The sequence below is a fragment of the Nelumbo lutea genome, chromosome 1 (assembly GCF_056320005.1).
Source record: "Nelumbo lutea isolate HS-2025 chromosome 1, American lotus-T2T, whole genome shotgun sequence".
Classification (NCBI taxonomy): Eukaryota; Viridiplantae; Streptophyta; class Magnoliopsida; order Proteales; family Nelumbonaceae; genus Nelumbo; species Nelumbo lutea.
This window is the reverse complement of record NC_142684.1, coordinates 70,421,126-70,436,904: the sequence shown is the minus strand read 5'-3', so window position 1 is coordinate 70,436,904 and position 15,779 is coordinate 70,421,126. Positions and strand designations below refer to the sequence as shown.

Below are 15,779 nucleotides of genomic sequence, written 5' to 3'. Positions count from 1 at the left end.
AAAGAAACATAAATAACAAGAAAGACTAAACAACCTATGGGCTATTCGGCCCATCTTCTCTACACTCCCCCTCAAGCTGAGCATAGATGTCAATCATGCCAAGCTTGCTGGTATCATGCTGAAGTTTTGCCTTGGGAATGCCTTTGGTGAGAAAATCTGCCAACTGTCCTTCAGATGTGATGAAAGGAAGACACACTTCACCCGAAGAAACCCTTTCCCTAATGAAGTGTCGATCAACTTCAATATGCTTGGTTCTATCATGTTGCATTGGGTTGTGAGCAATGTTGATGGCAGCCTGATTATCACAGTACAACATCATTGGCTTGTCATATTCAACTCCAAGTTCTTCCATCAATGATTTTAACCATAATAATTCAGAAACTCCATGTGCCATGGCCCTGTATTCTGCTTCAGCCGAAGACCGAGCAACAACAGATTGTTTCTTGCTTCTCCAATAAACAACATTACCAGTCACCAAGCTGCAATACCCAGAAGTAGATCTTCTATCATCAATGTTTCCGGCCCAGTCAGCATCGATGTAGGCTTCAAGTTTCAGATGACCATGCTTGGTAAACAGAATACCCTTTCCTAGGGAGCCCTTCAAATAACACAGGATTCTCTTTGCTGCTGCCATATGTGTGTCTCGAGGAGCATGCATGAATTGACTCATGCAACTGACTGCATATGCAATATCTGGCCGAGTCATGCATAAGTACAAAAGTTTCCCAAGAAGTCTCTGAAAGATTCCTTTGTCTTCTAACAATGTCCCTTCTGAGGCTGAGAGTTTATGACTCATATCAATAGGAGTAGCAACTGGTCCAACACCCATCTTTCCAGTCTCGGAGAGAAAGTCAAGAACATACTTCCTTTGGGAGATAAGAATCCCATCCTTGGATCGAGCCACTTCTATACCGAGAAAGTATCTCAAGTCCCCCAAATCTTTAATCTCAAACTTTGTATGGAGAAAACATTTTAGATCATGAATTCCTAAAACATCATTACTAGTCACTACAATATCATCTACATACACAATGAGGTATACTGACAGAGGTCCACTCCTCTTCACAACAAGAGTATGATCGGACTGTGTCTGCACATAACCAAAGTTAACAAGTGTTGTTCTAAATCTCTCAAACCATGCTCTAGGGGACTGTTTCAGTCCATAAAGAGATTTCTTCAGCCTGCATACATTCCCTTTCATATCAGTTCCATACATCCCTCATAGATGTCATCTTGGCAACAGGTGCAAAGGTCTCTAAATAATCAATCTCATATGTCTGTGTATAGCCTTTTGCAACCAGCCTGGCCTTGTACCTTTCAATGGTGCCATCAGCTTGGTATTTGATAGTAAAGACCCACTTGCAATCGACTGGATCCTTCCCTTCAGGCAAGTCCACCACTTCCCATGTGTCATTCTTGTATAGGGCATTGATTTCAGATTTCATAGCATCCCTCCACTCTGGAATCTTAAGAGCTTCTGACACAGACCTGGGAATAAGATGAGAAGCAACAGAAGAGAGATAGGCAAAGTATGGAGGTGAAAGCAAACTGTAAGAAAGGTGCTTTGAAATGCAATGTGTAGTGCACTTCCGTTTTCCTTTCCTAACAGCAATAGGAATATCAAGGTCAGGGAAGGATGAATCCAAAGGAGCTAAAACAGTACCTGTTGTCTCTTCTGTGACTGGAAGTGTATGAGGCTCATGTGTTGTAGGAGAAACAACCTGCACATTTCTGGATCTTTGCCTTTGATACACCTTGGGATTGAAGATAGGACGAGGAGGTAGAGTATTGGGACAAGGAGAAGGAGACACATCAAGAGACTCAATAGGGACAGGAGAAGCAGACACATCAAGAGATTCAACAGGGACAGGAAAAGGAAGGGCAAACACCTGTGACAAATCCTCCCCCTGTGGACAATGTCCTTCTGGAGAGGAACCATAAAAGGGGGAAAACTCATCAAAGGTGACATTCATTGAGACATACCGATTGCCAGACTTTGGATCAAAACAACAATAACCCTTCTGTGTAGGGGAATAACCAAGGAAGATACACTTTTGAGCTTTGGGTTCAAATTTATGCCTTTGGACACTTGGAACATGTACATAACAGGTGCATCCAAAGACACAAATAGGAACAGGAAAAAGGTCATTGTCTTGATGAAAAAGATTGAAGGGAGACTTAAACCCCAAAACCCTTGATGGCATACGGTTTATAAGGTAGGTAGCAGTAAGAACAGCATCACCCCAAAACCTGGTAGGAACATGTGAGGCAAATAAGATACTTCTTTCAACTTCAACAATATGCCTGTTTTTCCTCTCAGCAACCCCATTCTGTTTTGGGGTCCTAGCACATGAGTTTTGATGAATGACCCCCATGTCAGAGAGATAGCAAGATAGGTTTTTCTCAAAGTATTCTTTTGCATTGTCAGATCTGAATATTTTAATCCTGGTATCAAATTGGTTTAGAACAAATTCATGGAATTGTCTTACAAGTCTTGGAACTTCATCACGGGATTTCATCAGGAATATCCGAGTGAACCGAGAAAAATCATCAATAAACAGGATAAAATATTTATAGCAACCCATTGAAGGTAAGTGGTAAGGCCCCCACACATCAGAGTGCACAATATTAAAATAAAAGAAAGATCTTTTATTACTCAAAGGATAATTGTTTCTACAATGCTTTGACAATTCACAAGACTCACAATGAAGACTAGACAAACTAATTCCCTTAAACAGTTCAGGGAAAAGATGACTCAAGGCAGAAAAAGACAGATGACCAAAACGACGATGACACAACATAATCTGACTAACAGACTCTGAAGAAACAGATCCAAGAGCAGCATTCCCAAGATGATCAGTGCATTGTTCCGAGGTATGCACTACTTACAGACTCCAGATCCTGAAACACACAGTAGGAAGGAAAGAAGGTTACACAACAGTTTAGTGACTTGGTTAAACTACTTACAGACAACAAATTTGTATTTAGTTTAGGTACATGAAGGGCAGAAGGTAGGAACAAGGAATCCGTAGCCTTGATGGTTCCCTTACCAGAGATAGGGGCAAGTGAACCATCAGCTAAAATGATTTTATCCCGTCTAGGAATCAAGTCATATGAAACAAATAATGTAGAGAGATTGGTCATATGGTCAGAAGCACCTGAGTCAATAATCCAAGGGATCTTGAGATTACTCGAAGTGGTAGCATGATTGGCAGAAGCCCTTATACCTGAATGAGCAAATGCTGAAGCAACAGAAGAATTGCCTGAAGGGTTGGAAGAAGAGGTCACATCACTCAACTGACTGATCATCTTCCCAAACTTTTCATATTCTGCTCTCATGGCTGCCAACTGTGTAGAAGCAGACATTTCTTCACTATCTGGCCCAACAGCTACATTTGCACTTCCTGATCTTTTACTATCATGCCTTTTCTGAAACCGACTGGGAACAAGATTAGGATGTAATTTCCAACACTTGTCTTTGGTGTGCTTCAGCTTCTTACAGTACTCACATATAACTTCTTTCTTTCCTATGCCACCAGAAGTTCCAGCATTCCCTTTGGGTTTAATCCCCAAATTGGCAAAGTGATCATTAATATCAGCCCCTTGAACCTGAACAACCCTTCTGCTCTCTTCACTACTCACCAATGCATAAGCTTGTGACAAAGAGACACACTCCTTGGAAAGAATATTTTGTTTTGTGATATCATATTCTGGGTTTAGTCCAGTTAAGAACTCAAATACCCCGTTCCTTTCAACCAATTTTCTATAGGTCTCTGTGTCATTGGTGGTGTCCCAAGTTACAGCTTCTATTAGGTCAATCTCTTGCCATAGGGACTTTAGGGTTGAGAAATATACAGCAAGAGGTTTCTCCTGTTGCCTTAAATTCTTTACATCACTTCTCAATTTATATGCCCGGGCCACATTGAGTTTTTGTGAATAGGTTTCCGCAACACTGTCCCAAATTTCTTTTGTTGAATTCATCCATAGGTAGTGTTGGCTGATTTGTGGTTGCACTGAGTTCACAAGCCACCCAATGACAGTGTAATTTTCTTGCATCCACTCCTCGTAGGATGGATCATCTTCTGGGGGAGCCTTCTTACTCCCAGAAATGAATCCCCAATTTCCTCTACTACAAACATGAATCTTTACTAATTGTGACCATGCTAGATAATTAGTTCCATCAAGTTTAACTGTGGTCACAGTTAATAAGGAATCACTTGGAGTCCCCTGAACCAATCCATATTCAGCACCATTTTTGTTTTCAAACTCTGAGGAGTAAATCACGTACACACTTTAAATGTGATTTCAAAGACTTATACAAGTATACTGAACGAGGACAAGCAATAACAGAGTTCAGCCGACTACAAGAAGACAATATTCTGAGTTCAGCCTTCAAGAAGTAATCAGAAACTCCTAGGCACTGTGCACTCAGCCGAAGTACCTTTTCAAAGTTGTGCACTCAGCCAAGAAGAGTAAATACCAATCGGTATTGCTGAACAGGCCTTTTCACAAACATAGTGTGGGCAATAGAGACAACCCCACTGTCAAGGAAGAGAAAAGACCCCAAAAACAGTTTGTACAGCCCCCTAAAACAACCAAAATATGAGTAACAATACACAGCCTTGTTACAAGGATGTTTCGGCAAGTTTTAACAGTCCAAGAAGAAGAGAAAAAACAGCCCAAAAATTTCTGGGTTAAACCAGATTTAATGCAGTTGAAGGTAGTACAGAACAGCTAGGATTTTCGGATACTTCAATAGTCCAAACACAGTCGAAGATAATACAGAACAACCAGAAAAAACTGAGCACAACTTACAGTTCGAGCTTCAACAGTCCAAACACAATCGAGCTTCAAAACAGAACAACCAGAAAACTGAGCACAACTTACAGTTCGAACTCCAACAATCCAAACACAGTCGAGCTTCAAAAACAGAACCGAGCTGTTCCTCTTCCCCTCTTTCTTTCTCTGATTCTTCCTGGCCACCTTACCACTTTACCAAGAGATTCTAGTCTTGGGCTCGTCCAATGACCTCCAAGAATCAGGCAGTACGTGACTAAGCTTCCAGCCCTAGGATATTCAAGTTCAAATATGCTCTGATACCATGAAAAAAACTGAAGAGAGGAGAGCTTGAGAGTTCAGCAATGAGGGTCTGAGAATGAGAGTTTCGAACCTTCTCTCTCTTAGCACCCTAACACTCTTTTATTAAGATATATTTAGTAGAAAGCCTTATGTGCTGATTTTGGCCAAGCTTCTTGTGAAAGGAAGAGTAAAAAGTTGGGGATTTCAGCAAGAGAGAAAAGGGAAGAAAAGAGAAGAAGGTCGACTAGGATAGATTAACATAACCCTAGCCGCCAGCCCCTCATTCTATTTATAATTAACTTAAGTATGAGATATTACAAGGATGCCCTTAGTAGGGCGGCAACTCAAACTAAGTAATTACAGCTCTTTAAAAAATAAAAACTAATGGGCCCAAGGCCCAACAACATCTTAATTTAAAAGAGAATAAACTAAACACAAGTCGGCCCACTCAACACTCCCCCTCAAGTTGGGAGTAGATGTCATACATCCCCAACTTGCGTAGATCATGCTCCAGCTTATTCTTTGCAACGCCTTTTGTGAGGACATCAGCAAGCTACAGATCAGAAGAAATGTATGGAAGACAAACTTCTCCAGAAGTTACCCTTTCTCTGATAAAATGTCTATCTACTTCAATGTGCTTAGTTCGGTCATGCTGGACTGGATTATGAGCAATATTAATTGTTGTCTGGTTATCGCAGTATAGCATCATAGGTTCTTCTGCCTGAACACCGATTTCTTTCAACAGAAAACGAATCCAGAGAAGTTTTGAAACTCCATGTGCCATGGCCCTATATTCGGCTTCTGCACTTGATCTTGCCACAACTGTTTGTTTTTTACTCTTCCATAAGACTAGGTTACCCCCAACTAGGGTGCACACTCCTGAAGTTGATCTTCTGTCATCGAGGCATCCTGCCCAGTCCGCATCTGTATAGGTCTCTAGCTTGAGCTGTCCATGATCAGTAAACAATATGCCTCTGCCTGGATGTCCCTTCAGATAAGCAAGGATCCTGTCAACTGCCTTCCAGTGCTGGTCTCGTGGAGCATGCATGTATTGGCTCACTACACTTACTGCATAGGAGATGTCCGGTCTTGTCATGCACAAGTATAGTAGCCGACCCACAAGTCTTTGGTACCTCCCAAGGTCCTTTACTGGTTCACCTTCTGATGCACTGATTCTATGGTTCTGATCAATGGGGGTGCTAGCTGCCTTTTTTCCAAGTTTCCCTGTTTCTTGGAGAAGGTCCAAGACATACTTCCTTTGAGAGATAAAAATTCCATGTTTCGATCTTGCAACTTCAATGCCTAAGATGTATCTCAGTTCTCCAAGGTCCTTAATCTCAAATTCCTCATGCAGGTTCCTCTTCAGACTATCAATCTCACTCAGATCATTCCCAGTGACAACAATATCATCCACATAAACAATTAGGATTGACACCAAGGATCCCCTGCGCTTCACAAACAAGGTGTGATCAGATTGAGTTTGAGTGTAGCCAAAAGCAATCAGGGCCTTTCTGAATCTGTCGAACCATGCTCGGGGGGATTGTTTCAAGCCATATAGTGAGTTCTTCAGCTTGCATACCTTTCCCTCTTTAGCATTATCATAAAAACCAACTGGAAAGAATTCTTCACATCCAGTTGAAACAAGGGCCAACAGTATGAGGCAGCAAGAGAAAGGAGTATCCGAACAGAGGTCATCTTTGCAACTGGTGCAAAGGTCTCTAGATAATCAATGCCATAGGTCTGTGTGTATCCTTTTGCAACAAGTTCTGCCTTGTACCTCTCTATGCTTCCATCTGCCTTATACTTTACTGTGTAAACCCATCTGCATCCAACTGTCTCATTGCCTTCTGGTAGGTCCACAATCTCCCATGTCTGATTCTTAATCAAAGCTTCCATCTCTTCTTGCATGGCTGCCTTCCACTCAGGTTTGGAGAGAGCCTCACTAACACCCTTGGGTATAGACACGGAATCAAGAGAAGAGAGAAAAGCACGGTAGGAAGGAGAAAGTCCACTGTAGGATAAGTATTGTGATATGCACTGAGCAGTGCACTTCCTCTTCCCTTTTCTAAGAGCAATAGGGAGATCAAGGTTATATGTAACAGTGTTAGTGGGACCAATGGGAATTGAAATAGTAGAGGGATCAAGAGGAATACATGGATCTGTATCAGCTGAATCTAGAGTCTCCAAGGGATCGACAAAAAGTGGTGTGAGTTCAGCTGTAGTGGAATCAACTTCCTTATAAAGTCTCTGCCGTGAGTAATACTGTGAGACAGAACGCAAAGGGGGTGGCAAGGTAGGTGACATCGGATGGTTGTCAAGCACAGTAGTAGGCACAGGAACTGGAACTGGGAGAGGGATAAACTGCTGACTTACTTCCCCAAAACACTCCCCCTGAGAAGGATTCCTTGAGAAGAAGTATGTAGATTCGAAAAAGGTGATGTCCATAGTAACAAACCAGTTCCCAGAGACTGGATCATAGCAGCGGTACCTTTTCTGATTCTCTGCATATCCAAGGAAGACACATTTCTTTGCCTTGGGATCAAGCTTCGAACGGTAAGGACCAAGAATATGCGCAAAGCAAACACACCCAAACACCCTTAGAGGAATATGAAACATCTCCCCCTGAGGAAAAAGAAAGTTGAATGGAGTGTTGAATCTAGGTATACGAGAAGGCATCCTGTTAATCAGATATACTGTCGTGAGAACAGCATCACCCCAAAAACGAACCGGAACTGTCGCTGTGATCATCATGCTTCTTGTCGTCTCAACAATGTGTCTGTTCTTTCTCTCTGCAACACCATTCTGCTGTGGACTGTAGGAGCATCTACTCTAATGGACAACACCATACTCCAACAAATATGAGGCAAGATGTCTCTCAAAATATTCCCTAGCATTGTCAGATCTGAACATCTTGATTCTAGTTCCAAACTGTGTTAATACCATCTGATGGAATTGCCTCACCAAGGGTGGTACCTCATCACATGATTTCATCAAGTAAATCCAGGAATATCAAGAGAAATCATCCACAAACAGAAGAAAATAGCGATAGCCGCCCATAGAGGGAACATGATAAGGGCCCCACACATCCAAATGAATAAACATCAAAAACAGAAGAACAACTTTTATTACTTGGTTTAAAAGAGTGTTTACAATGCTTTCCAAGTTCACAACCTTCACACTTCAACCTTGACTGACTCACAGACTCAAACAGTTTTGGAAACAAAGAACTTAAAGAAGAAAAAGACAAATGACCCAGACGATTGTGCCAAAGTATAATCCGATCCACAAGTTTTGACTCACTGTCCTTGCAAACATGATGACTTTGGTGAATTGGAAGAGTATCCAGGAGGTAGATTCCATTCACTTCACGACCACTCTCAATCGTCCTCTTTGAATCCAGATCCTGCAAAATACAATGTCCAGGAGAAAAAATTACTGAGCAGTTCAGATTCTTAGTCAAACTACTAATAGATAACAAGTTGGTGCTCAATCTAGGAACATGGAGGACAGAGGGTAAACAAATGGAATCATTAATCTTGACAGATCCCTTTCCAGCAATAGGAACATGGGATCCATCAGCTGTGGAGACCCTATCTCTGCCAGAACTGAGATGGTAAGAGGAGAAAATGGTGGAGCAATGGGTCATGTGCTCTGAGGCTCCAGAGTCTATAATCCAAGGAGATCTCTCCTTACCTGAAGCAGAAACATAGTTTGCAGTGACATGTGGGCTACCTGTGTGGGCAAGGGAGGTAGAGTGAGTTCCACCTGTGCTACCTATACCTTGTTGTCCGGTTGTGGCTGAATTGGAACTAGTTGTATCCCTCTGATTCAGAAGTAACCCAAACCTCTCAAGCTTGGCCCTTACTGCAGCAACTGCAACAGACTCCAAGGCAGCTGTAGTAGGGGGGGCCGGAGTGTCACCAGTAACTGCCATATGTGCATTTCCTTTCTTATTCTTCAATCTGGTCGGCACAAGATGTGGGTGAAGCTTCCAGCAAGTATCTCTTGTATGCTTTGGTTTCTTACAGTAGTCACAGACTAAGTCCCTTTTGTCTTCCTTCTTGTTCTCATCGCCATTCTGTTTAGGTTTCACAACACTTACCATAGCAGACTGATCAGACATGAGATTCTTCATCATTACATCCCTCCTGCACTCCTCTCCTGACACGAATGCATATGCTTGGGAGAGAGTGACACTATCCCTGGAAAGAAGATGTTGTCGTGCAATGTCATACTCAGGGTTAAGGCCAGCAAGGAATTCGAACACCCTATACTTCTCTAAGTGTCTTTGATAGGTAGCTGCATCCTTGGTGGTTTCCCAAGCAAAGGTCTCTAGATGGTCAATCTCCTGCCATAGGGTCTTAAGGACTGAAAAATAAGCTACAACAGATCTATCTCCCTACCTAGTAGCAATAATCTGATTTCTCAGTTGATAAGCCCTAGCAACATTCTCCTTCTGTGAATAGGTCTCTACAACCCCATCCCATATCTCCTTAGCAGTGTTTGCCCATAAAAAGTTTTTACTTATATGTGGCAACATAGAATTACACAACCATGCCATTACCATATAATTTTCTTGCACCCACCGGGAGTTGCCAGTTTCGGGTTTTACCTCTTCACCAGTAATATACCCCAATTTTCCACGAGCCCCAATGGCCATCTTTGCAGATTGGGACCATTCCAAGTAATTTGTACCATCCAACCTAGCTGTAGTAATGGTTCCGGCTCCGAAGGGGTCTCCAGCACCTCCTCCCACTGGTCCCATTTCATTCCCAGGCTTATATTCAACTCCGTGTCCCTCCATGTGTCTCAAAGAGGCTCAGAAAACAGTTAAAAAATGCAACAAGAATAAACAGAATACCTTCTGGAACCAACGACACTCCTTTGGTGTCCTGGACTTTCTTCCCACGAAAGATTCCTTTTCAGTGGAATGGGGAGAAGAGAGAGAAGAAGCAACCGCCCTCTCTAGAGACCTCCAAACCACATGGAACTTGAATCGCCCCTTACAAAAAACCCAGAGGAACCCTAAAAAATAGGGCACCACTACCTAGGTCAAAATTGAAGAGTCCAACAAAATTAGGACTTCCCCTTTCTCCAGTTTTTCTTGATTCTATTGAGAAACCCTAGACCAGTTACAAGGCATACAGATTCATCAAGAAAATCCAAAAACTGGGCTTACCTGAAAGCTTCGATCAGCCTCTTAAATCTCCATGCAGTCGGCCGATCTAGGGCTGCAGGAACGAATCTCTTCAAGAACTTTCGACCTACTCTGATACCAAGTAGAAAGCCTTATGTGCTGATTTCGGCCAAGCTTCTTGTGAAAGGAAGAGTAAAAAGTTGGGGATTTCAGCAAGAGAGAAAAGGGAAGAAAAGAGAAGAAGGTCAACTAGGATAGATTAACATAACCCTAGCCGCCAGCCCCTCATTCTATTTATAATTAACTTAAGTATGAGATATTACAAGGATGCCCTTAGTAGGGCGGCAACTCAAACTAAGTAATTACAGCTCTTTAAAAAATAAAAACTAATGGGCCCAAGGCCCAACATCTTAATTTAAAAGAGAATAAACTAAACAAAAGTCGGCCCACTCAACATATTTGAATAATTACAAGGAGGCCCTTAGTTGGGCAAGAATTTACACAAAACTTAATATAGACAGAATGGGCCCAGAATAAGGCCCATTACAGAAAAGAAACATAAATAACAAGAAAGACTAAACAACCTATGGGCCATTCAACCCATCTTCTCTACATGAGGTATCTGAAAGGAGCTCCAGGCCGTGGAGTATTGTATAAACCAGGAGGAAAACTTGAAGTAGTGGGGTATACTGATGCAGACTGGGTAGGCTCAATGAATGATAGAAGATCTACTACGGGCTATTGCACATTTCTTGGAGGAAATCTTGTGACGTGGAAGAGTAAAAAGCAGACGGTTGTGGCCAGAAGTAGTGCTGAAGCTGAGTATAGGGCCATGGCACATACTACCTGTGAGTTAGTGTGGTTGAGGAATCTTCTACAAGAAATTGGGTTTCACATGGATAAACCTATGAGACTGTATTGTGACAACCAAGCTGCACTCCATATCTCATCCAATCCTATATTTCATGAGAGAACAAAGCACATAGAGGGCAGTTTGAGGGGGAGTGTTAGAGTGAGCCGAATAGGGGTAGTTTAGTAATCTCATGTTAGTTAAGTACTTTGCTTATGTGGCTGTTTTATTAAAGTACTCTGCCCCACACTTAAGTGAGGGCAGTTTAGTCTTTGTAAGTGTAATTAGAACCTAATAAACATTAGGGGGTCGACTGAATGTGAGACTAATCAGTTTTGACTAAACCCTCCTGTTCTCTCTTTCTCGTCTTCTTCCTCATCTTCTTCTTCCTTCTTCACTGGTTCGGGTTACTGTAGCTGCTCCAAAACAGTATAGAACATTACTAAAAGGAGTTAAACATCAAAAGGAGACTAGTTCATTCGTACCACCAAATAAAGTTGTGTTTATTTTTCCTCAGTCCTTGAAATTAATTTTCTATACCATGGTTAGCTGAGAATAATTTCTTTTTGTTCCTTCAGTTATGAATTACAGGAACTCTGCATGTTGCTAGTCTCAAATTCCGGTTATGATTCCTTTTCTTTTTCTACTTCTCTGGTACCTACAAAGCCTGACCTTTCCCCACTGAAAAAATTTTGCAAGGGTCCACATCAATTGTGTAGATTATAATTATCTGAAGATATATTGTTCTAACATATTGAAAGGTTCCATTTCCAAATTAAGTATTTGAAACTAACTCTGCTACCGTCTTGGTAGCATTCTTATATTCCATAACCAATCCAACTACTATCTGCTGTATGTCCAGAGATGACTCTCCATTAATTTCATAAGGAATTCCTCCAAGTTCACAATCAAGAAATGACTGCATTGAATTTTATGGCAGGTACATTATCATTAACATCCATGAAGTAAAAAATCAGGTTCACACCCCAATAAAGTTTAATTTTGATGGGTGTTGCCTTGGGAACCCTGGACCCTCGGGTGGGGGTGCTGTGAGAGATCAGCATGGTAATATCCTTCTTAGTTTCACAGGCCTAGCAGGGAGGGGTAATTCTTTAAGGACAGAAATGCTTGCGGTAATTCAAGGTTTGAAATTATTACAGAAGCAGGGGTGGAGAGATGTGATTGTTGAAGGGGACTGTCAGACTGTAATTTTTTGGATGAAAACTGAAGATCAATTACTCTAGGAGTTTAGGCAGCTGGTGAGGGGGGCAGTAGCAATTGGAATTTTGTTGAATGCCTCATTCAATTGGGTTCCTAGGTCTGCAAATGTGTTGGCAGACTCCTTAGCAAGAGCAGGGGTGGGGAAAGAGTCTATAGTTTGGGGTTGCCCAGGTCTGGGCTTTAATTTGTAAACCTTATATGCTGGGGTGTTGTTTTTAGTGGTGACTATAATCCTTTGTATTCTGGTTTTGGGCTCTACTGCTCTTTCTGAGTAGTTGGAGCTTATTTTAATATATATTCGGTTACTTATCCAAAAAAAGAAGAAAATATAAGTGGAATCATTTATACCACTTAAATAGTTGCATATTACAAGTACTAATAGACTGGGCAGGTACAGCCACCTGTCAACATCATACGTTTCACAATCTCAAGTGGTATGAATAGCCAACATTGACAGACTTAGCTGCTAAAGGGGAATGTAGAATGAAAGAAGTGATATGGATAGTTTGTGGGTTTTGATGTATCTTCTTCATTACACCAATAAAAAAAAATGCTACTGTGCCTTTTTTGGCTAGGTAAGCCTATGCCTTACAAAAGCAGGTGAATTTTTTACTGTTTTGTCTTTCTTTCTTTCTTTGTTTTTTTTTTTTTTTCGGTTGGGGGAGAGGGGTGGACAGTTGATACAGTTTTAAGACCAGGTTCACCAGTCACTTTCTTCAACCTCTCTGTATTCTCTTTCTTTTGCCCTAGTTAATGAATTCTTCCTTAATAATCAAATGGAAAGCAATCTAGGAGAAAGAATGACAGTCAAAACAAAACCTGTTTGATTTCCGGAGGTGCAGGAACCTCAGGAGCTAAGTCTTCTCGCTCCTCAGGATCATTACCCACAGCTTCATCATCATCGGTGAAAATTTCTTCATGCTCCCAGTCATCACCTATAAAGAACCAGCAATAAAACAATAAATAAGCAGCATATTAATTGAAGATACACTCTTAGAGTGCCACTCTCAATATAACTAATTACACAATATATTCAGCATTGATAACTCATCATAGCAACAATTCCATCTGAACTAAAGTTTATGAAGCACATTCCAACCAAAAAATAAAGTAGTTTATGAAGCCCAAAATAAGAGATCATGTCCAGCATCTAAGGTAATAGAATATAAAAACAAGATATGCTTACCCTTCTCAATATCATCATCATCCAAATCATGATCACCTCCTCTGGGACCTTCATCATCATCACCACCTCCTTTTCTTAGTCCAAGTCTAGTTTTCCTTGCCTCCTCTTCTTCCTCATCTTCCTCTCCCTTATCTGAGACCTTTCCTTCGTCATCATCACCAGTTGCTTTTCTACGTCCCCTCCCACCACCCCCACCACTTTCCTTGTCATCAAACTTCTCTACTTCACCAAAAGCAGCAGGCCCATTATTTGCCACTTTCATCATCCATCTTTCATATCCATCTGCAGTTTTCCGCCTATTCTTCATTTTCTCTTCAGCTTCTTCTAAGGTAAGTTGCTTATATTGGGCAACTTTATTAAAATTGTACCTAAGGATGAAAGACATCAAACATCCATTACAAACGTTGTCAAAGAATATAAAAAAAAATACTTTCTTAAAAAAAATAATAAGGGTTTTTATCTGAAACTCCCCCTAGCTTTTGGATTCTCTTAAATTTACCATGACTTTTTGATACCTCCAAAGAACCCTGTCAGACACTTTCATCTATAGGACACCCACCTTCCATTAGGTCTCTGTTAGTGATGATGATAGAAGTGAACCACTGCACCATTAATATTTGTTTGATGACAAAATTAACTTTGATCAATTTATCAACCTATAAACTATTTTTTTATTATAAAAATACCCCCGGTTCATTTCTTTCGCCTATCTTATGTTCTTCTCTCATTTTACAATCCATCAACAGTTCATTTTAGCTTCTCATTTATTCCTCAGACGAGATAGGTTTTAAGCTTTCGCCTTCACCTCTACATCAAGCAAATGGTTACAAGTATTTTGGTTTAAAGGCCAGAGATGAACAGAGGGGTTCCTGGAGGTATCTAAAAGTTAGGGTAAGTTTAAGAGAACCCCAAAAAAGTGAGTGGGTGTTTCAGATAAAAACTCAAAATTATGTTATCTATCAAATAAATAAATAAAAAAGGAAAAAAGAAAAAGAATTGTATGCCTTCATTGAATTAAAGTTTAAAAAGTGTAATATAAAAGAATATAAATACTAAATAGAAAGCAATCTGGATATAATTACTAACTATGACATGCATGCAACCATTAAAATTTATTTGTTCTCAGATGAAGACAGTTGGGAAAAAAAGAACATAAGGCTATAGACTCAAGCATAACTTAAAGATTGCATATGTTGGTATGCATACCAAGAACCAGCAGGGATAGCAACAAATTCCTTCCCTTGCATCATGAGCAGATAATAAGCTGTTGATTGTGCACCCTCAATCTGACCATGATACTGTTGGCCCGTCTCATCCTCCAAAAGCCAAGGCTTATTCTTGTACTTCTCCTATTCGATGCATTGTCATAAATTAATGATACAACAAATTGAAAATAAGTGAGAAGGAGAACATACGAGTGAATCCATAGAGAACATTGGTAGGACTAGCTTGCTGAATAGCTCAAAACAGTAGGATTTAATCACATTAAGTCCATAAATGATGTTCAATAATCATTAATTTCCTTTTCTCCTCCCTCTACCAACAGGCCATACATTTCAAAAAAAATACCGGTAACATTCCAAGCCAGCATTATGAAGATGCCCATGTCCATTTATGTGAGTATGTGATCAGCTGGCTGGTCAGCTGTGTGCAAGGTTATGACTTAGGTGCCAAGCTCTTGCCAGGTGTCAGCACACAGTAAAAAAATGCAAAAAAAAAAACAAAAAGAACCTAAATAAATAAAACTCCTAACTATATAATTTAACCGTACTGACTGTACTGTACACTATAAATTAAGTTAAATGAAGCTAGGTATCTCCCAGCTCGAAAGCATACCTTGGCAATCTCCTAGACCTGAAACGATGCACTCAGATAAACCTAGAAATGCTTAGCAACTGCAGTCAACCAGACTCTTAGGTGGCAACAATTAACAAAACCGTTCTAACTACCTATTTCCCAATCTAAAAAACTAATGCCAGACCAGGGCAGAATATGAAATAAGATAAAATATCAACATTCAGTCCATGGTCCTTAACTGCCCTATTGAACAGCTCATTCGGGTGAATTCATTGTCAGCTAACATTAGTATGCTTCCTAGCTAGGAGTAGAAAAACAAGACCTTGAGTGGGGGCTCAAGGGAACAGCAATAGAGCTAAGGATTCCTTTTATGTAATATCAGTAACTGTCATATATAGCTGTTTTCTGTTTTGACTTTGAAGGTTAGTGTGCTTTTCCCCGGCTATTAGACATCCTTAATGCCAGAGTTCTTTTCCTCATCATCACTATCAATAAAATTCTTTTCATTG

General features: G+C 40.7%; 1 protein-coding gene across 2 annotated transcripts in view; it reads right to left on the bottom strand.

The window, feature by feature from the left end:
- LOC148875193 (transcription initiation factor IIF subunit alpha-like) overlaps nucleotides 1-15,779 on the bottom strand; it is a 54,292-nt gene that overhangs the window by 14,850 nt on the left and 23,663 nt on the right. For both annotated transcript variants that reach the window (XM_088966662.1, XM_088966661.1), the window contains exons 4-6: nucleotides 14,680-14,822; nucleotides 13,474-13,841; nucleotides 13,107-13,222 (exon numbers count right to left, since the gene is read on the bottom strand). In XM_088966662.1, the coding sequence (XP_088822788.1) occupies nucleotides 13,107-13,222; nucleotides 13,474-13,841; nucleotides 14,680-14,822 (627 nt within the window). The remainder of the gene's footprint in view (nucleotides 1-13,106; nucleotides 13,223-13,473; nucleotides 13,842-14,679; nucleotides 14,823-15,779) is intronic.